Source organism: Bombus vancouverensis, chromosome 3 (assembly GCF_051014615.1).
Source record: "Bombus vancouverensis nearcticus chromosome 3, iyBomVanc1_principal, whole genome shotgun sequence".
Lineage (NCBI taxonomy): Eukaryota > Metazoa > Arthropoda > Insecta > Hymenoptera > Apidae > Bombus > Bombus vancouverensis.
In genome coordinates this window covers 448,757-471,955 of record NC_134913.1, presented here as the reverse complement: position 1 = coordinate 471,955, position 23,199 = coordinate 448,757, and the positions used below count along the sequence as shown (strand labels likewise).

Sequence of the window (23,199 nt, the reverse complement as noted above, 5' to 3'; positions counted from 1 at the left end):
AACTTTCATAGACATCCTCCTCTCATTGCTATCATTGTAAACAGATTGAAACTTCGTTTGCAAACACTCGCGATTAAAAAAAAAAAAAAGAAGAATTAATCTTAAACAATTTTATCTTGTGTTCCATTTATAATTTTCATAATTGTCTTCCCGACGTTGTATCATTTTAAATGGCTTTTTTCTATCCATCTATGTTGCAGCGAGATCAACGGTCCTAATTACTAAATTGCACGATGTGTTCATACAAATTCACTTTTTATGAACGCGATGAAACGAAATGAAACCTAAGTAGAGATTTGTTTTCTCATCAAGTATAACGAGTTTATACTTTGGATAGATTGCCTCGTTGTGAGAAGGTCTTAATCGTTTATAATTGCGATTAAGTAATTGCAATAAGTCATATTTTTAAGAAACGTTCTCACATGCTGTCACACACTCTAATTAGAAAAGGATCATGAAACATTCGGTTTATGATATTATTTGTTTGCAAATCTTCCTGCTTCCGGAAACTTTTTTAAATATGAAAATATTTATATACAAAATTAAATATTTTTTTCAATATCAACACTTCTTGCGTTTATGTTGTCCTAGTCAGAATTATATTATTTCGTGTATCCTGTTGCTTTTTATATGATAGTCCTCCCGTTGGCCGCGGATTCGTTATCAAGCCTGAGGCCCTCGTCACTAGTGTAACTATCGACAATAAAGGTACCCCACGCGCGACCGGACGATGGAGAACTTCAACGCAGAACCGCTACCTCCCGCGAGCCCTCCCCGGGAGGGCGCCTCGAGCTCGGACTCGGAGATTCAGACTCGACATATATATTATTATATATATTATATATACTATTATATCTATATAATATATGTATTTATATCTATAAATATACGTATAAATATATCTATTTAAAAAAATAAAGTTGACCTTCATATATCGCCAATAATATCGCGTGCGTATAAAGAAACTAATTACATTTAATTCTTTTTTTGCATTTATTTATTTTTTATTATTATTTTCTTCACAACTAATTACATTTAATTATTACATTTACATACATTTAATTATTATTTTTTTCATAATTATATCTCGTTTGAAATATTTTTCGACATAATTAATTGTTTCAAAAACACATATTCCAGCCTTCTAAATGATTTATTTTGCGTATTATACGAATTATTCCATGTATAAATAAATTGTTCTCTCTACACACAAACACGTACACAGTCTGTTAATTACACGAGTTAATTGTAACATTTTTCTCGATAAGTTGACAGAGCAAGGAAAATGAGCGACGAACCTACCTACAAACTAATCTACTTCAATGCCCGTGGTCGTGCCGAACATATACGGTACATATTTGCATATACTGGCATCGAGTATACCGACGAGAGGATCCCCGAAGAACTCTGGCCCGAATACAAGGATTGTAAGCGTGAAGAATCGATTTTTACTTTCATCGTTCAACTCTCAGGTATCTACCATTTACTCAAACTTTTCTGTATATAAAACTTTCGTTTCACGTGCAGGCTAAACTTACTTAAAGTAAAATTTCATACGGAATAAAGTCGAACTTTTCATTAAGTTTTGCTTCCGTAATATCGTGTTTATCGAATACCAACTTAATTCACTTACGATTCTCGAATTTTTGTGTTGCAATCTTTATTGTTTTCAATGAATCGAAGCATTTCGAATATTTTGAGAAAACCGTAAATAGGTGACTTAAAATAGGAATACAAAAATACTTCTACGCTTCTCGTTAATTTAAAAACTTTTTAGGACTTGTCGGAAAAAAAGGATAAAAAATTGAAATCAGTTCGGAAATGAACAAGAACATAGCTAAAAAGTCGAAAGAACAAAGCAGACATAAAATTCGATCTTCTGTTGCGACATTTCTATCGTAAATGGTATAATAAAAGTTTTACGCAGCATAGTCTTCAGCATATAATCTTATATGTCGCTTGCAAATAGAGAAACAAAAAATCAACGTAAGTCTGTAAATCAATCCTGTCGGTGTAAAACACAAAATTACGTTCGCAATAGACATTCGATTTATATTCCTTGCATTTCAATTTTCATTACAAGAACCGTGTACATTTTCTAATATTTTTTCCGTGTCTGGTATTATCTTTTATCCTTGATTTTAAAAACTTTAGGTTCTTCCCAACAGTCAAAAACACGCGATACCTTGTCCATCGTAATCGTAAGAAAAGAAAAAAAGGAGAAAGAAGACATTTCTGTACTTCTTTACTAGGCCATGTTGATTAAAACCGAAATGATTTCGATTCATCTATTCACAAGAACGCAACGGCCTCGGAAGCTGTGTTGTGATTTCCTATCGATCGTTTCCCTCTACACAGTGTTCATATGAGCCATGTTTGTTCTTAGCAATGCCTTATAAAAAGCTGCCTGTGCTGGAGATAGACGGGAAACCGGTAGCGCAGAGTAACGCTGTGGCGCGATACTTGGCGAGGAAGTACGATCTAATGGGAAAGAACGAATGGGATGCGATGATATGCGACGTGCTCGTCGATACTCTTGGAGATTTGAAGCAAGGTGAGTAACTGATGAGATGACTTTGCATTTGTCTCACCACAGAGACAGATGTTCAAGAATTCATTGTGAAAAGACGAGTACAAACAAGATACGTATGTCTTTCCGTTAAGCGAATGTTACAGTTTGTTTGCAAAAGTCAGTTTTTAGATTATAGAATCGTAGATAGAATTTAGAGGATAGAAACTTTTAGTAGTCACTTTTAGTTTAGTAAATTCTTATCGACAATAAGCAGACTACGTTATGATACAACGATTCCAACTGAAGATTTCTATCGACATCACGAATTCGATGGCTTCCAAATTTTCTTCTCTGCAATCTGAGACGCTCAACTCGAAAGAATCTTTTAGATCCCCCGACAAACACTCGACTCAGGTTATCTATTATCGTAATCTTCCTACGGGATTTTTTTTAACTGCGTTGCGTTAACGAATAACGGGATAACATCACGTTTCTCTCAACGCCTTTCAACGTTCTACAACTTTTATTCTTTGCAAATCCCTGTCTCTATATGATAAACGCTGGTTATCCGCGGAAGGAGCGAGGACAACGAAGTGTTACTCAATGATCAAAGACAGGAAGATCCTGCTACGCGATAACGTTACTAATTTCCAATTACGATATGTGTGATTACGTAACATCTGCTGTCTGCATAATGCGTTAACGATCCGCGCGTTGATCGCATAAATATAAATCGAAGGGAATGGAATCGCTCGGAACTCATGCAACTATCCGCAGGTGTTTAAAATCGTGTTTTTACACCGCCAACGTAACGTCACGCCAGTCGAATCGAAAAATTATTACTAGACAGAGAAGGTGAACAAAAAACGAGGTAAATAGGCTACCGATTGAATAATATCATAACGATCGTATCTCTGGTTTTTGCTTGTCTTTTATATTTGTTTCAAATGTATAAAATATAATCGTATCGATATCGTCCACGATTAAAGCCATCCATCCGCCATCGACGAGGAACGAACGATTATATTTTATCATTTATGCGAATCCTTCTCTTCTCTTCTTTCTCTATTTACGCCCCTCGCCTTGCTTCGTACCGCCGATGATTCACAATTCGATGCACCTGAACAGCTGGAACGTCGCAGATTTTTCCGTACGATGACAAACGTGTTTTTGATGGCCTGCTTTAAACCGTGACGATCGCCATGACGTGCATCAATTGTCGAATGATGTAGTGCGACGATACTCCTACGCAACTTCTTTTTACGCTGTTTTTTCCTCTATTTTTTCTTCCTGTGTGTTATCACATGATCATGAGATACCTGTGGCGGATCGGTATCAACAGGACGCCGACAGGTCGAGGCATCAACGCGGCGCAACACCTCCCGGGCGATCCGCGGGTACCAACCGCCAACACTAGAGGGCTACGACGACAACGAGTCTGTCTGTCTAACTCGCTAGCGGGTTGAATATACGAGCGATTGATAGAAATACCGCACCTAGCGAGACTCCTCTACGTCTAAGGCAGGGACTACCGGGCATAGCCTTACTGACGAGTCCACCGGTAGTCCCGTTACGAAACGCACTCTCTCACTCTCCTTCCATCAGCCTCATACCTGTATAGAAGATGCAAAGAGTCTGTGAAGAATTTACAGATATTTAAGATTATCATAATGTTTAAGCAAAAGCTAAGACGCAAAATATTGCTCAAGATGTAATTATGTAATATTTACTCAATTTCTAGAAGACTGTTTATATCTTGTTGTTATTCTTGATATGGAGATAAATATAGTATACTTTATTAAGACCTAGATAAAAGACTTTTTTCTCGTTTCTCTTCTCTTACTTAATCACTAAGAGTTATATAACGTTTATTCGATAATTCTGCTTCTCCTGACCTTTCCACAAATGGTTGTTTATATCTCGACATTCTTGGTACTTTTAATCAAATTTTAATAACAGTACTTTACTCGTCAGAAGTAAATAAAAAAGCTCTAAGTAGAAGCAAGGATTTACTTACCTTTCCTTTCTCGAATCTCAGTTAGCAATGTTGTTCCTCTTGAAAGATTTTCCAAGTTTCCAAGACAATTTCCACGCTGGTAACATTGTATATATTTCAAGTATCGTGAACCACAGGAACTTGTTGAGGCAATATTGAAGAAAGCAAAGAGAATGAAGAAATTGTAGGAACTATGAGAGGCTACTCCTTCTTTCACAACTTATTTTCTCTTCGTTTGGGGGGAAAAATACAAATGAACGTAACGGTTGGTTTCAGCTATCTGCTACTATCGCATGGAGGAGAATCCTGAAAAGAAGAAAGCGAGGAAGAATCAACTTTTGAACGAAACAATACCATTTTACTTGACTAAATTCGACCAGATTATTGGCGAAAATGAATGATATATCATTCCTTCTACCGTAAGAATTTTTATCCAAATTTAATGTTAAAATTTTTAGTCTTTGTGCAAACTGGGCCATGTTGTCCATAAAAAATGATTGAAACTTTGTTGCGACAAGACAGCTTTAATTGTTGAGAGCAGAGTGTATCTTTAAAATTCATTCCTGTTAGTTTATGTACAAATGAATTTGCCAAGATTTTCAGCTTTTAGATAATTATTCATGTATCTTCCTCCATCAAGTTTGATAGAAATTATTACTATCGTAATCAAAGCAAAGATTAAGATATGTAAAATCATTTCTCTGGATATGACACTCTTGTTTAATGAGTGATAAATGATACCATTCGAAATATCATATTTATATAATATATAATGATACTTATAAGTGTAATCACTTAAGTACAGATATCTGAATTTTTCTCACTGTCACTGACATAGATACGTATTATCGTTCCTTAGATTACTTGACCAGTTTATTTCTTTCATCACTGTGTTATTATATAATAATAATAAATAGTCACATTAAATTAATTTAGTATGATTATGTTGTTTAATAATACGTGTTTCATTGCAAAATATTTAGTTAAAATGTGTATCGAATCGTTGTAATGCCAAAGATGTCAATTGATGTAATGTAATTATAAAGTATAAAGTATAATAAAGTATAAAGTATAATTTCGTCTGTGGTATAATCTTTCTATTCCATTTTGTTACGTCGCACCGCGAGCAATATGGCAACCAGATGTCACCGGATACTCGCAGCGTATCCTCCATAGTTTCAAGTACCTTCCATAAATCTCATAGATTTCCTAGAAAAGGTCCTTCAAACCAAACAAACGTCTGTTTCCGAAGAATTTCTAAAGACTATTGTCTACCCCGACTGGACAAGGGAAAATTAGTTTTTCTCACGTATGCTGCAACTTTCCTCCCACTAACCACTTTCTCTCGAGGGCGGTTAAGACCCTTCGTTAACCAATTAACAACGAAGCCACTTCCTTCACTCTCCTAACTAAAATCGTCACCAACAAATCCGATGGTCCCGTGCGCTAGACACACCCATCCTTAGCTTTCCTCCGAGACAGCATCGTCTCCCAAGACAGTTCTGATTTCACATCCTTCGAACGGTCAATATCCTTCCACCGGGTAGGACACACCCACAGATCAGTCACTCATTCATCTCGTACATATTCTCAACGCGAGAATTGATTGTAATTTCAACAAATAAATAAAAAAAAAATCTCGTACATACGCACCAGCGTAACTGCCTTCGTTATAAGTTGTTGGAATAAACGGTGAAATATAACTTACTATGCTGTGTCATATTCATTTAACCACCTCTTATCTTAACCGAAACAGGGGAACGACTACTTCGCGGCGTCGATTCACCGAATCGTAGCGAGAATTTACGCCTCTCGCTACTGCGACTGCGTCTCTCCGCGAACGGTCGTAACACATTGATCGACAGAAGTACTAAACTCTAATAACATAAATTTATATATTTTCTATTTCCCAGCCACCAGTTTTATAGATTTTTCTATCTTCTGTACTACTTTTATCCCTTTTATTTTTTCTTACATGAGATTATTGTAAATTTAATATCATTTGTTCGCAATATTTGTTATTTATCTTTCATTGAATTTGAAATTTCGCGCTTCAATGTTGTGTGTTGTTCGACGTTTTATCGAACGATGTTTATCGAACTAGTTTATGAATACATACATAATCATTAAAGAATCTATAAACCTTACTAGTTTGTTTTTACTAAGTTTTGTTACAGAAAACATGTTCTCATAAATTTTCAACTTTAATTTATGGAAATTTATTAACCTTAAACTATAAAATCATTCAATGAGTCTTTCCGGATGTTTTTATGTAGTCATAATTTCACATATCAGCACAGCTCCACCAATAGGATAAGAGTTACGTGGAAGCAACAGGGGGGAAGAAGAACATATAGAGATCTAAAGGTTATTTTTGTCTCATTCAAGTTTCTGTTAACCGGCTTGGAAATTTCCTGTGCTTGTTTCGACTTTGAAGTCTTAAAAAAAAAATTGTAAGTAAATAGTATATATATAGTATATATATCCTGAGTCAAAGTGTCTCATTATAAATAATAAACCGTTTAAAAACTATATTTTGTATGTTTTTTCCTTATTCATAATTAAATAATAAATATGAAATACTTCTACAGAAAGCCGACATCCTTCAATTAACCGAACAGCAGATGATTTAAAAATTAGTAGTTGAAAGAAATAAATGTTATTACATGTTCATAATTGATCGATAAATTTAAATATACAATTAGAAAATGTTTCTTCTTTATTGATAGCTAAATAATACAGATAAGATACAAGATACTTGTACGAAAAGTCGGCGCGTCGTTCAATTAACGGAACAGCAGAGGATTTGAAAATTAGTAGTTGAAAGAAATAAATGTTGTCATATGTTCATAATTGATCGATAAATTTAAGTATGCAATTAGAAAATGTTTCTTATGTTTGGAGGAATATGTAATCACTGCTGAATGTTTTGTAGTTACGAAAGTTGTATACAAACATACATTGTACATACGACTAGTAATGGTACTAAATTACTGTCAGAGGGTCTTGGGTGTATAGAACCATATGGTTAAATTAATACTAGAGATAACGAATCGCGCGAATGTAATTAATATTTTGATATGCGTTGTTTGCATTAATTGATAGTTTTCTTATAAACTTTTTTATAAACAATTTCATTGCTATAGAAAAAAGATAAATGACGGTAATATGTCTATCCTACTTAAATAGAAAGTGCAATATTTTGTTATAATATTTGGCGCAAGTTTATACATTATTACATCCAAAAATAATATTCTTTTTATATCTAAGCTATATTAAAATATAAAGATACAAATAGCTATGCGAGTAGTTAGTAGTTGATGCTTTTTACTTAAATTGTCTTATACTTCATAATTTGTAATAATATAATTCTTGTCATCAATGATTCTTTGTTTTTACTTTGTATATATTATACTTCCAGGAAGATGCCGCTCTATAAATTGACTTACTTCCCAGTTACGGCATTGGCAGAACCAATCCGTTCTTCTTCAGCTATGCTAGTATTCCATTTGAAGTTGAACGTATCAAAAAGGACGTCTGGCCAGAAATAAAGCCCTGTAAGCTTAAAATTTAAAGAAGTTCTGTTTCTTAAATCTCATCTTTCCTAATTTAACTAAAGTAGCTAAATAAAGTAGAACACAATTATGCAGAGTATAACAGAGATTATTGTTTACTCTCCATTGCTCTTTAAGATATGTGGGAGAACAATAGGTATTGTTAAGGAGACAATGCCCTTTGTTTGCTGATAAATTATCAATAAATTAAATTATATCTTTCCAAAAGAGATAACAGGAAGCTAGATATTTAAGAAGCATCATAATCTGTTTGTTCGATAGAATCTTTGATTCTATTAGTTGTATGTTTTTAGTGACTCCTTATGGCCTGCTTCCTATGCTCGTAGCTGATAGAAGGAAGGTTGCTCAGTCTACAGCTATTTGCCGTTACTTAGCCAAACAATATGACTTAGCTGGAAAGACTGACTGGGCAAATCTTCATATTGATGCCACTGTTGATACTATTCATGATATTCGTCATAGTGAGTATCCAGTGCTGTTTTGCATAAATCTTATGAGAATCTTGATAACAGATAGTACATATCTGCTCAGGTATTTATTAGTTGAAATCCGATTTAATATTTGATTTAATCGAACGATACACGTATGTCAACAATACAAGACAAAGGATTAAAAAGGATTGTAATTCTATCTTCAGTATCATTTAAATTTCGCACAACACTGTATTCAAATTAGTATAACATTAGCGAATAGTATTTAACTGAAAACAAATTTTCAGAAATTGCCGCCTTCCACTATGAGGAGGACGAGAAGGTCAAAGCTGCAAAACGCAAGGCTGCTGAAGAGACGCTGCCGTTCATTTTAGAACGTTTGGACCAGCAAGTGAAGGAAAATGACGGCTACTTATACGATGGTACTCTCTCTTGGGCTGATTTAACATTCGTTGCTCTGCTCGATTATTTGAACTTTATGTACAAGTCTGATCTGATCGAGAATTACGAGAATCTGAAGCTGCTGGAGAAAAAGGTCCTCCTTCTGCCCAAGATCAAAAACTGGATTGAGAGACGCCCAGTTAGCGAATTCTAAACTTCACGATTGCTTATGGTTTTATAAGCGTTTAAAGATTGCGGTCTTAGTGTGTTGAGAGAATGAAGAACGAATCGTATTGATGGAAGTTTGTATGGAATATACTGATTGCTTTTAACATTCATTAGTTCCAGTTATTACCGATATTTTTGTCATTTAGTTAGGGTTTTCCCTTTAGATTACGTTGTGATAGAGAACTATTATTTGTGTATTCCTACAGAAACATACGAACTATATAAACTGTTGACACGATGTTGTGCTTTTGTATTATAGAGATAATAATAAAACCATCAAACAATCATTAATTATGTTTTTTATTATATTCATTAAGAATTGAAGATTACCTCCTTGGTGATCTTGATAATATCGTATTTTACAAATGTTGAACAAAAAAAAATGTATGATTATTTTATTCAATACGTTATGAGGGTTGCTTTAAAAAAAATACGAGTTACATATTTCTTTGAAAAAAGCATGATTTTTATCGATACAATAATGTTCTTCTGTTATCGCTTTAAAGTTGAGCACTTCGTTGATTACACGAGAGAACTCGCCTACAGCAAACAAGATACGACCGTGTGTAAAGTAATTAATCTGTTTGCTCGTTGCTAGCTACACATAAGGCTTGCGTAAAAAAAAATATGCATTTCAGTTCAGGCGGAGAATTATGTAGGAAGTCATTTTGTCGATCAATAACTTAGTTAATAAAAGATCAAATTTTCATGTACATAAATGTAAGTAACGTTCAAGTATTAATCATTACATACAATTTTTGTATAATTCGATATCTTGGTCACTTACATCTTACAAATGATATATAGATAATATTTATGAGATACATTGGAGCTATCTTTTAGTTAACGCCATTTTTTCTTGTTTTCTCTGTACTTTTACTATTCTTCCAAAAATATCAAAGGATCGATGACTTCAAATTAAACTAGAATTGCTTCGGTATATTGTCAATCAATGGCTATTTGTATTCACATCTATATCAAAGGAAAACCGATTGCAAAATTAATTACCCTTGCAACTCCGCAATCTGAAACTATGTGTGATCGACCTTGAAGATGACAAATCTCAATGTTTGAAGTAGTACAAAAGGATGATAATTTAATTTCGCTTTATCAAACTGTACAAAATTTGTATACACATACAGAAAAAAAAAACGGAGTTCAAACATTAATCAACATGAATTATCGGTTATTATTGCTGAGTAATTATTAGGATTAGAGCTTTGGAGTATCGATCGTATCGAGTTTTAACTATCGGTTTCCGCAATTTATTGTTTTTCTAAATTATGTCTGAATGGTATCAGTTTTTGAATATTTTATAGTTTACACTCCAACATACTGACGTAAGCTATCGAAAATAATTGTAAATTATGCAATATCATTTTTTTTATATTTCATAATCTAAATTTCAATCTATTTTTTGTATTTAACATCCCTTTTTTATTGTTCGTGTTCCGTCTTGTACGTTCTTCAAAAAATCTTAATTTTTTTTTAGATAAAATCTTGTGTGAATTTACAAAAAATACGATTCTTCGTTTAATTTTTTTCCCTTATTGTCTTTACATATTTGGAGTTTAAACGCGTTATAAGTACGTTTCTTTTTTAACATGATTACGTAGAATTCTTATTCTGAATAAATTATTTGTTTCCGCTTCATAACTGTTTCTAAATTACAGTGCATTTAATCTTGAAATGCACAGTAACATTTTATACTTTTTACGTTCTAAGGAATTTTCAGGATCGGTTAAAAATTAAATCACAGTAATGGTAATACTCAATATTAATGTCAGACGTGGATACTTCACTGTTTTGTATAATAATTTGTTATCTTGGCATCGATCAAGGTATTTAATATACAAAGCGTACAGATTAATAAGAATTTTAATTAATCCCTCTTCTATAGTATTCACCGTTCTTTTCGAGCTCGTACCATTTCAAATAGACTTTCGAATAGATTTCAAAGATTTGTCTGTTCAAATAAAACGCGATCTTTTTTATTTCCCTATCAGTCGTCCCGTTACTGTTCCGTTGTTTCCAACAGATTGCAGATTCGTTTAAAAAACATTTGTAACGAAAAACAAACCCACTCGCAGAAATGTTATTCAATATCGCATTTACAACTTTCATAGACATCCTCCTCTCATTGCTATCATTGTAAACAGATTGAAACTTCGTTTGCAAACACTCGCGATTAAAAAAAAAAAAAAAAGAAGAATTAATCTTAAACAATTTTATCTTGTGTTCCATTTATAATTTTCATAATTGTCTTCCCGACGTTGTATCATTTTAAATGGCTTTTTTCTATCCATCTATGTTGCAGCGAGATCAACGGTCCTAATTACTAAATTGCACGATGTGTTCATACAAATTCACTTTTTATGAACGCGATGAAACGAAATGAAACCTAAGTAGAGATTTGTTTTCTCATCAAGTATAACGAGTTTTATACTTTGGATAGATTGCCTCGTTGTGAGAAGGTCTTAATCGTTTATAATTGCGATTAAGTAATTGCAATAAGTCATATTTTTAAGAAACGTTCTCACATGCTGTCACACACTCTAATTAGAAAAGGATCATGAAACATTCGGTTTATGATATTATTTGTTTGCAAATCTTCCTGCTTCCGGAAACTTTTTTAAATATGAAAATATTTATATACAAAATTAAATATTTTTTTCAATATCAACACTTCTTGCGTTTATGTTGTCCTAGTCAGAATTATATTATTTCGTGTATCCTGTTGCTTTTTATATGATAGTCCTCCCGTTGGCCGCGGATTCGTTATCAAGCCTGAGGCCCTCGTCACTAGTGTAACTATCGACAATAAAGGTACCCCACGCGCGACCGGACGATGGAGAACTTCAACGCAGAACCGCTACCTCCCGCGAGCCCTCCCCGGGAGGGCGCCTCGAGCTCGGACTCGGAGATTCAGACTCGACATATATATTATTATATATATTATATATACTATTATATCTATATAATATATGTATTTATATCTATAAATATACGTATAAATATATCTATTTAAAAAAATAAAGTTGACCTTCATATATCGCCAATAATATCGCGTGCGTATAAAGAAACTAATTACATTTAATTCTTTTTTTGCATTTATTTATTTTTTATTATTATTTTCTTCACAACTAATTACATTTAATTATTACATTTACATACATTTAATTATTATTTTTTTCATAATTATATCTCGTTTGAAATATTTTTCGACATAATTAATTGTTTCAAAAACACATATTCCAGCCTTCTAAATGATTTATTTTGCGTATTATACGAATTATTCCATGTATAAATAAATTGTTCTCTCTACACACAAACACGTACACAGTCTGTTAATTACACGAGTTAATTGTAACATTTTTCTCGATAAGTTGACAGAGCAAGGAAAATGAGCGACGAACCTACCTACAAACTAATCTACTTCAATGCCCGTGGTCGTGCCGAACATATACGGTACATATTTGCATATACTGGCATCGAGTATACCGACGAGAGGATCCCCGAAGAACTCTGGCCCGAATACAAGGATTGTAAGCGTGAAGAATCGATTTTTACTTTCATCGTTCAACTCTCAGGTATCTACCATTTACTCAAACTTTTCTGTATATAAAACTTTCGTTTCACGTGCAGGCTAAACTTACTTAAAGTAAAATTTCATACGGAATAAAGTCGAACTTTTCATTAAGTTTTGCTTCCGTAATATCGTGTTTATCGAATACCAACTTAATTCACTTACGATTCTCGAATTTTTGTGTTGCAATCTTTATTGTTTTCAATGAATCGAAGCATTTCGAATATTTTGAGAAAACCGTAAATAGGTGACTTAAAATAGGAATACAAAAATACTTCTACGCTTCTCGTTAATTTAAAAACTTTTTAGGACTTGTCGGAAAAAAAGGATAAAAAATTGAAATCAGTTCGGAAATGAACAAGAACATAGCTAAAAAGTCGAAAGAACAAAGCAGACATAAAATTCGATCTTCTGTTGCGACATTTCTATCGTAAATGGTATAATAAAAGTTTTACGCAGCATAGTCTTCAGCATATAATCTTATATGTCGCTTGCAAATAGAGAAACAAAAAATCAACGTAAGTCTGTAAATCAATCCTGTCGGTGTAAAACACAAAATTACGTTCGCAATAGACATTCGATTTATATTCCTTGCATTTCAATTTTCATTACAAGAACCGTGTACATTTTCTAATATTTTTTCCGTGTCTGGTATTATCTTTTATCCTTGATTTTAAAAACTTTAGGTTCTTCCCAACAGTCAAAAACACGCGATACCTTGTCCATCGTAATCGTAAGAAAAGAAAAAAAGGAGAAAGAAGACATTTCTGTATTTCTTTACTAGGCCATGTTGATTAAAACCGAAATGATTTCGATTCATCTATTCACAAGAACGCAACGGCCTCGGAAGCTGTGTTGTGATTTCCTATCGATCGTTTCCCTCTACACAGTGTTCATATGAGCCATGTTTGTTCTTAGCAATGCCTTATAAAAAGCTGCCTGTGCTGGAGATAGACGGGAAACCGGTAGCGCAGAGTAACGCTGTGGCGCGATACTTGGCGAGGAAGTACGATCTAATGGGAAAGAACGAATGGGATGCGATGATATGCGACGTGCTCGTCGATACTCTTGGAGATTTGAAGCAAGGTGAGTAACTGATGAGATGACTTTGCATTTGTCTCACCACAGAGACAGACGTTCAAGAATTCATTGTGAAAAGACGAGTACAAACAAGATACGTATGTCTTTCCGTTAAGCGAATGTTACAGTTTGTTTGCAAAAGTCAGTTTTTAGATTATAGAATCGTAGATAGAATTTAGAGGATAGAAACTTTTAGTAGTCACTTTTAGTTTAGTAAATTCTTATCGACAATAAGCAGACTACGTTATGATACAACGATTCCAACTGAAGATTTCTATCGACATCACGAATTCGATGGCTTCCAAATTTTCTTCTCTGCAATCTCAGACGCTCAACTCGAAAGAATCTTTTAGATCCCCCGACAAACACTCGACTCAGGTTATCTATTATCGTAATCTTCCTACGGGATTTTTTTTAACTGCGTTGCGTTAACGAATAACGGGATAACATCACGTTTCTCTCAACGCCTTTCAACGTTCTACAACTTTTATTCTTTGCAAATCCCTGTCTCTATATGATAAACGCTGGTTATCCGCGGAAGGAGCGAGGACAACGAAGTGTTACTCAATGATCAAAGACAGGAAGATCCTGCTACGCGATAACGTTACTAATTTCCAATTACGATATGTGTGATTACGTAACATCTGCTGTCTGCATAATGCGTTAACGATCCGCGCGTTGATCGCATAAATATAAATCGAAGGGAATGGAATCGCTCGGAACTCATGCAACTATCCGCAGGTGTTTAAAATCGTGTTTTTACACCGCCAACGTAACGTCACGCCAGTCGAATCGAAAAATTATTACTAGACAGAGAAGGTGAACAAAAAACGAGGTAAATAGGCTACCGATTGAATAATATCATAACGATCGTATCTCTGGTTTTTGCTTGTCTTTTATATTTGTTTCAAATGTATAAAATATAATCGTATCGATATCGTCCACGATTAAAGCCATCCATCCGCCATCGACGAGGAACGAACGATTATATTTTATCATTTATGCGAATCCTTCTCTTCTCTTCTTTCTCTATTTACGCCCCTCGCCTTGCTTCGTACCGCCGATGATTCACAATTCGATGCACCTGAACAGCTGGAACGTCGCAGATTTTTCCGTACGATAACAAACGTGTTTTTGATGGCCTGCTTTAAACCGTGACGATCGCCATGACGTGCATCAATTGTCGAATGATGTAGTGCGACGATACTCCTACGCAACTTCTTTTTACGCTGTTTTTTCCTCTATTTTTTCTTCCTGTGTGTTATCACATGATCATGAGATACCTGTATAGAAGATGCAAAGAGTCTGTGAAGAATTTACAGATATTTAAGATTATCATAATGTTTAAGCAAAAGCTAAGACGCAAAATATTGCTCAAGATGTAATTATGTAATATTTACTCAATTTCTAGAAGACTGTTTATATCTTGTTGTTATTCTTGATATGGAGATAAATATAGTATACTTTATTAAGACCTAGATAAAAGACTTTTTTCTCGTTTCTCTTCTCTTACTTAATCACTAAGAGTTATATAACGTTTATTCGATAATTCTGCTTCTCCTGACCTTTCCACAAATGGTTGTTTATATCTCGACATTCTTGGTACTTTTAATCAAATTTTAATAACAGTACTTTACTCGTCAGAAGTAAATAAAAAAGCTCTAAGTAGAAGCAAGGATTTACTTACCTTTCCTTTCTCGAATCTCAGTTAGCAATGTTGTTCCTCTTGAAAGATTTTCCAAGTTTCCAAGACAATTTCCACGCTGGTAACATTGTATATATTTCAAGTATCGTGAACCACAGGAACTTGTTGAGGCAATATTGAAGAAAGCAAAGAGAATGAAGAAATTGTAGGAACTATGAGAGGCTACTCCTTCTTTCACAACTTATTTTCTCTTCGTTTGGGGGGAAAAATACAAATGAACGTAACGGTTGGTTTCAGCTATCTGCTACTATCGCATGGAGGAGAATCCTGAAAAGAAGAAAGCGAGGAAGAATCAACTTTTGAACGAAACAATACCATTTTACTTGACTAAATTCGACCAGATTATTGGCGAAAATGAATGATATATCATTCCTTCTACCGTAAGAATTTTTATCCAAATTTAATGTTAAAATTTTTAGTCTTTGTGCAAACTGGGCCATGTTGTCCATAAAAAATGATTGAAACTTTGTTGCGACAAGACAGCTTTAATTGTTGAGAGCAGAGTGTATCTTTAAAATTCATTCCTGTTAGTTTATGTACAAATGAATTTGCCAAGATTTTCAGCTTTTAGATAATTATTCATGTATCTTCCTCCATCAAGTTTGATAGAAATTATTACTATCGTAATCAAAGCAAAGATTAAGATATGTAAAATCATTTCTCTGGATATGACACTCTTGTTTAATGAGTGATAAATGATACCATTCGAAATATCATATTTATATAATATATAATGATACTTATAAGTGTAATCACTTAAGTACAGATATCTGAATTTTTCTCACTGTCACTGACATAGATACGTATTATCGTTCCTTAGATTACTTGACCAGTTTATTTCTTTCATCACTGTGTTATTATATAATAATAATAAATAGTCACATTAAATTAATTTAGTATGATTATGTTGTTTAATAATACGTGTTTCATTGCAAAATATTTAGTTAAAATGTGTATCGAATCGTTGTAATGCCAAAGATGTCAATTGATGTAATGTAATAATAAAGTACAAAGTATAATAAAGTATAAAGTATAATTTCGTCTGTGGTATAATCTTTCTATTCCATTTTGTTACGTCGCACCGCGAGCAATATGGCAACCAGATGTCACCGGATACTCGCAGCGTATCCTCCATAGTTTCAAGTACCTTCCATAAATCTCATAGATTTCCTAGAAAAGGTCCTTCAAACCAAACAAACGTCTGTTTCCGAAGAATTTCTAAAGACTATTGTCTACCCCGACTGGACAAGGGAAAATTAGTTTTTCTCACGTATGCTGCAACTTTCCTCCCACTAACCACTTTCTCTCGAGGGCGGTTAAGACCCTTCGTTAACCAATTAACAACGAAGCCACTTCCTTCACTCTCCTAACTAAAATCGTCACCAACAAATCCGATGGTCCCGTGCGCTAGACACACCCATCCTTAGCTTTCCTCCGAGACAGCATCGTCTCCCAAGACAGTTCTGATTTCACATCCTTCGAATAGTCAATATCCTTCCACCGGGTAGGACACACCCACAGATCAGTCACTCATTCATCTCGTACATATTCTCAACGCGAGAATTGATTGTAATTTCAACAAATAAATACAAAAAAAAATCTCGTACATACGCACCAGCGTAACTGCCTTCGTTATAAGTTGTTGGAATAAACGGTGAAATATAACTTACTATACTGTGTCATATTCATTTAACCACCTCTTATCTTAACCGAAACAGGGGAACGACTACTTCGCGGCGTCGATTCACCGAATCGTAGCGAGAATTTACGCCTCTCGCTACTGCGACTGCGTCTCTCCGCGAACGGTCGTAACACATTGATCGACAGAAGTACTAAACTCTAATAACATAAATTTATATATTTTCTATTTCCCAGCCACCAGTTTTAAAGATTTTTCTATCTTCTGTACTACTTTTATCCCTTTTATTTTTTCTTACATGAGATTATTGTAAATTTAATATCATTTGTTCGCAATATTTGTTATTTATCTTTCATTGAGTTTGAAATTTCGCGCTTCAATGTTGTGTGTTGTTCGACGTTTTATCGAACGATGTTTATCGAACTAGTTTATGAATACATACATAATCATTAAAGAATCTATAAACCTTACTAGTTTGTTTTTACTAAGTTTTGTTACAGAAAACGTGTTCTCATAAATTTTCAACTTTAATTTATGGAAATTTATTAACCTTAAACTATAAAATCATTCAATGAGTCTTTCCGGATGTTTTTATGTAGTCATAATTTCACATATCAGCACAGCTCCACCAATAGGATAAGAGTTACGTGGAAGCAACAGGGGGGAAGAAGAACATATAGAGATCTAAAGGTTATTTTTGTCTCATTCAAGTTTCTGTTAACCGGCTTGGAAATTTCCTGTGCTTGTTTCGACTTTGAAGTCTTAAAAAAAAAATTGTAAGTAAATAGTATATATATAGTATATATATCCTGAGTCAAAGTTTCTCTTTATAAATAATAAACCGTTTAAAAACTATATTTTGTATGTTTTTTCCTTATTCATAATTAAATAATAAATATGAAATACTTCTACAGAAAGCCGACATCCTTCAATTAACCGAACAGCAGATGATTTAAAAATTAGTAGTTGAAAGAAATAAATGTTATTACATGTTCATAATTGATCGATAAATTTAAATATACAATTAGAAAATGTTTCTTCTTTATTGATAGCTAAATAATACAGATAAGATACAAGATACTTGTACGAAAAGTCGGCGCGTCGTTCAATTAACGGAACAGCAGAGGATTTGAAAATTAGTAGTTGAAAGAAATAAATGTTGTCATATGTTCATAATTGATCGATAAATTTAAGTATGCAATTAGAAAATGTTTCTTATGTTTGGAGGAATATGTAATCACTGCTGAATGTTTTGTAGTTACGAAAGTTGTATACAAACATACATTGTACATACGACTAGTAATGGTACTAAATTACTGTCAGAGGGTCTTGGGTGTATAGAACCATATGGTTAAATTAATACTAGAGATAACGAATCGCGCGAATGTAATTAATATTTTGATATGCGTTGTTTGCATTAATTGATAGTTTTCTTATAAACTTTTTTATAAACAATTTCATTGCTATAGAAAAAAGATAAATGACGGTAATATGTCTATCCTACTTAAATAGAAAGTGCAATATTTTGTTATAATATTTGGCGCAAGTTTATACATTATTACATCCAAAAATAATATTCTTTTTATATCTAAGCTATATTAAAATATAAAGATACAAATAGCTATGCGAGTAGTTAGTAGTTGATGCTTTTTACTTAAATTGTCTTATACTTCATAATTTGTAATAATATAATTCTTGTCATCAATGATTCTTTGTTTTTACTTTGTATATATTATACTTCCAGGAAGATGCCGCTCTATAAATTGACTTACTTCCCAGTTACGGCATTGGCAGAACCAATCCGTTCTTCTTCAGCTATGCTAGTATTCCATTTGAAGTTGAACGTATCAAAAAGGACGTCTGGCCAGAAATAAAGCCCTGTAAGCTTAAAATTTAAAGAAGTTCTGTTTCTTAAATCTCATCTTTCCTAATTTAACTAAAGTAGCTAAATAAAGTAGAACACAATTATGCAGAGTATAACAGAGATTATTGTTTACTCTCCATTGCTCTATAAGATATGTGGGAGAACAATAGGTATTGTTAAGGAGACAATGCCCTTTGTTTGCTGATAAATTATCAATAAATTAAATTATATCTTTCCAAAAGAGATAACAGGAAGCTAGATATTTAAGAAGCATCATAATCTGTTTGTTCGATAGAATCTTTGATTCTATTAGTTGTATGTTTTTAGTGACTCCTTATGGCCTGCTTCCTATGCTCGTAGCTGATAGAAGGAAGGTTGCTCAGTCTACAGCTATTTGCCGTTACTTAGCCAAACAATATGACTTAGCTGGAAAGACTGACTGGGCAAATCTTCATATTGATGCCACTGTTGATACTATTCATGATATTCGTCATAGTGAGTATCCAGTGCTGTTTTGCATAAATCTTATGAGAATCTTGATAACAGATAGTACATATCTGCTCAGGTATTTATTAGTTGAAATCCGATTTAATATTTGATTTAATCGAACGATACACGTATGTCAACAATACAAGACAAAGGATTAAAAAGGATTGTAATTCTATCTTCAGTATCATTTAAATTTCGCACAACACTGTATTCAAATTAGTATAACATTAGCGAATAGTATTTAACTGAAAACAAATTTTCAGAAATTGCCGCCTTCCACTATGAGGAGGACGAGAAGGTCAAAGCTGCAAAACGCAAGGCTGCTGAAGAGACGCTGCCGTTCATTTTAGAACGTTTGGACCAGCAAGTGAAGGAAAATGACGGCTACTTCTACGATGGTACTCTCTCTTGGGCTGATTTAACATTCGTTGCTCTGCTCGATTATTTGAACTTTATGTACAAGTCTGATCTGATCGAGAATTACGAGAATCTGAAGCTGCTGGAGAAAAAGGTCCTCCTTCTGCCCAAGATCAAAAACTGGATTGAGAGACGCCCAGTTAGCGAATTCTAAACTTCACGATTGCTTATGGTTTTATAAGCGTTTAAAGATTGCGGTCTTAGTGTGTTGAGAGAATGAAGAACGAATCGTATTGATGGAAGTTTGTATGGAATATACTGATTGCTTTTAACATTCATTAGTTCCAGTTATTACCGATATTTTTGTCATTTAGTTAGGGTTTTCCCTTTAGATTACGTTGTGATAGAGAACTATTATTTGTGTATTCCTACAGAAACATACGAACTATATAAACTGTTGACACGATGTTGTGCTTTTGTATTATAGAGATAATAATAAAACCATCAAACAATCATTAATTATGTTTTTTATTATATTCATTAAGAATTGAAGATTACCTCCTTGGTGATCTTGATAATATCGTATTTTACAAATGTTGAACAAAAAAAATGTATGATTATTTTATTCAATACGTTATGAGGGTTGCTTTAAAAAAAATACGAGTTACATATTTCTTTGAAAAAAGCATGATTTTTATCGATACAGTAATGTTCTTCTGTTATCGCTTTAAAGTTGAGCACTTCGTTGATTACACGAGAGAACTCGCCTACAGCAAACAAGATACGACCGTGTGTAAAGTAATTAATCTGTTTGCTCGTTGCTAGCTACACATAAGGCTTGCGTAAAAAAAAATATGCATTTCAGTTCAGGCGGAGAATTATGTAGGAAGTCATTTTGTCGATCAATAACTTAGTTAATAAAAGATCAAATTTTCATGTACATAAATGTAAGTAACGTTCAAGTATTAATCATTACATACAATTTTTGTATAATTCGATATCTTGGTCACTTACATCTTACAAATGATATATAGATAATATTTATGAGATACATTGGAGCTATCTTTTAGTTAACGCCATTTTTTCTTGTTTTCTCTGTACTTTTACTATTCTTCCAAAAATATCAAAGGATCGATGACTTCAAATTAAACTAGAATTGCTTCGGTATATTGTCAATCAATGGCTATTTGTATTCACATCTATATCAAAGGAAAACCGATTGCAAAATTAATTACCCTTGCAACTCCGCAATCTGAAACTATGTGTGATCGACCTTGAAGATGACAAATCTCAATGTTTGAAGTAGTACAAAAGGATGATAATTTAATTTCGCTTTATCAAACTGTACAAAATTTGTATACACATACAGAAAAAAAAACGGAGTTCAAACATTAATCAACATGAATTATCGGTTATTATTGCTGAGTAATTATTAGGATTAGAGCTTTGGAGTATCGATCGTATCGAGTTTTAACTATCGGTTTCCGCAATTTATTGTTTTTCTAAATTATGTCTGAATGGTATCAGTTTTTGAATATTTTATAGTTTACACTCCAACATACTGACGTAAGCTATCGAAAATAATTGTAAATTATGCAATATCATTTTTTTTATATTTCATAATCTAAATTTCAATCTATTTTTTGTATTTAACATCCCTTTTTTTATTGTTCGTGTTCCGTCTTGTACGTTCTTCAAAAAATCTTAATTTTTTTTTAGATAAAATCTTGTGTGAATTTACAAAAAATACGATTCTTCGTTTAATTTTTTTCCCTTATTGTCTTTACATATTTGGAGTTTAAACGCGTTATAAGTACGTTTCTTTTTTAACATGATTACGTAGAATTCTTATTCTGAATAAATTATTTGTTTCCGCTTCATAACTGTTTCTAAATTACAGTGCATTTAATCTTGAAATGCACAATAACATTTTATACTTTTTACGTTCTAAGGAATTTTCAGGATCGGTTAAAAATTAAATTACAGTAATGGTAATACTCAATATTAATGTCAGACGTGGATACTTCACTGTTTTGTATAATAATTTGTTATCTTGGCATCGATCAAGGTATTTAATATACAAAGCGTACAGATTAATAAGAATTTTAATTAATCCCTCTTCTATAGTATTCACCGTTCTTTTCGAGCTCGTACCATTTCAAATAGACTTTCGAATAGATTTCAAAGATTTGTCTGTTCAAATAAAACGCGATCTTTTTTATTTCCCTATCAGTCGTCCCGTTACTGTTCCGTTGTTTCCAACAGATTGCAGATTCGTTTAAAAAACATTTGTAACGAAAAACAAACCCACTCGCAGAAATGTTATTCAATATCGCATTTACAACTTTCATAGACATCCTCCTCTCATTGCTATCATTGTAAACAGATTGAAACTTCGTTTGCAAACACTCGCGATTAAAAAAAAAAAAAAGAAGAATTAATCTTAAACAATTTTATCTTGTGTTCCATTTATAATTTTCATAATTGTCTTCCCGACGTTGTATCATTTTAAATGGCTTTTTTCTATCCATCTATGTTGCAGCGAGATCAACGGTCCTAATTACTAAATTGCACGATGTGTTCATACAAATTCACTTTTTATGAACGCGATGAAACGAAATGAAACCTAAGTAGAGATTTGTTTTCTCATCAAGTATAACGAGTTTATACTTTGGATAGATTGCCTCGTTGTGAGAAGGTCTTAATCGTTTATAATTGCGATTAAGTAATTGCAATAAGTCATATTTTTAAGAAACGTTCTCACATGCTGTCACACACTCTAATTAGAAAAGGATCATGAAACATTCGGTTTATGATATTATTTGTTTGCAAATCTTCCTGCTTCCGGAAACTTTTTTAAATATGAAAATATTTATATACAAAATTAAATATTTTTTTCAATATCAACACTTCTTGCGTTTATGTTGTCCTAGTCAGAATTATATTATTTCGTGTATCCTGTTGCTTTTTATATGATAGTCCTCCCGTTGGCCGCGGATTCGTTATCAAGCCTGAGGCCCTCGTCACTAGTGTAACTATCGACAATAAAGGTACCCCACGCGCGACCGGACGATGGAGAACTTCAACGCAGAACCGCTACCTCCCGCGAGCCCTCCCCGGGAGGGCGCCTCGAGCTCGGACTCGGAGATTCAGACTCGACATATATATTATTATATATATTATATATACTATTATATCTATATAATATATGTATTTATATCTATAAATATACGTATAAATATATCTATTTAAAAAAATAAAGTTGACCTTCATATATCGCCAATAATATCGCGTGCGTATAAAGAAACTAATTACATTTAATTCTTTTTTTGCATTTATTTATTTTTTATTATTAT

The 23,199-nt window shown here is 33.2% G+C and overlaps 1 protein-coding gene, 2 long non-coding RNA genes and 1 pseudogene across 5 annotated transcripts; 2 read left to right on the top strand and 2 right to left on the bottom strand.

Moving 5' to 3' along the window:
* Positions 1–3,016: 3,016 nt before the first annotated feature.
* LOC143305177 (uncharacterized) lies at positions 3,017–6,599 on the bottom strand. 2 transcript variants are annotated; one of them, XR_013061918.1, is made up of 2 exons: positions 4,126–6,599; positions 3,017–3,831 (listed from the first exon to the last, which is right to left on the bottom strand). It is a non-coding gene; the product is annotated as an uncharacterized LOC143305177 (long non-coding RNA). The 2 variants fall into 2 exon arrangements; XR_013061919.1 differs by having other exon boundaries at positions 4,243–6,599.
* A 191-nt stretch (positions 6,600–6,790) lies between these two features.
* On the top strand, positions 6,791–9,414 carry LOC143302439 (glutathione S-transferase-like). Of its 2 annotated transcripts, none has more exons than XM_076617114.1 (4): positions 6,791–6,961; positions 7,934–8,065; positions 8,377–8,544; positions 8,802–9,414. In XM_076617114.1, the coding sequence occupies exons 3-4, from the start codon at positions 8,400–8,402 to the stop codon at positions 9,107–9,109; spliced, it is 453 nt and encodes a 150-aa protein (XP_076473229.1). In that variant the 5' UTR covers positions 6,791–6,961; positions 7,934–8,065; positions 8,377–8,399; the 3' UTR covers positions 9,110–9,414. The 2 variants fall into 2 exon arrangements, with proteins under 2 accessions (XP_076473229.1, XP_076473228.1); XM_076617113.1 differs by having other exon boundaries at positions 7,930–8,065.
* A 4,565-nt stretch (positions 9,415–13,979) lies between these two features.
* LOC143302446 (uncharacterized) lies at positions 13,980–17,272 on the bottom strand. Its single transcript, XR_013057964.1, has 2 exons — positions 15,190–17,272; positions 13,980–15,072 (listed from the first exon to the last, which is right to left on the bottom strand). It is a non-coding gene; the product is annotated as an uncharacterized LOC143302446 (long non-coding RNA).
* Positions 17,273–18,686: 1,414 nt separating this feature from the next.
* Positions 18,687–20,362, top strand: LOC143302433 (glutathione S-transferase-like; annotated as a pseudogene).
* Positions 20,363–23,199: the final 2,837 nt, after the last annotated feature.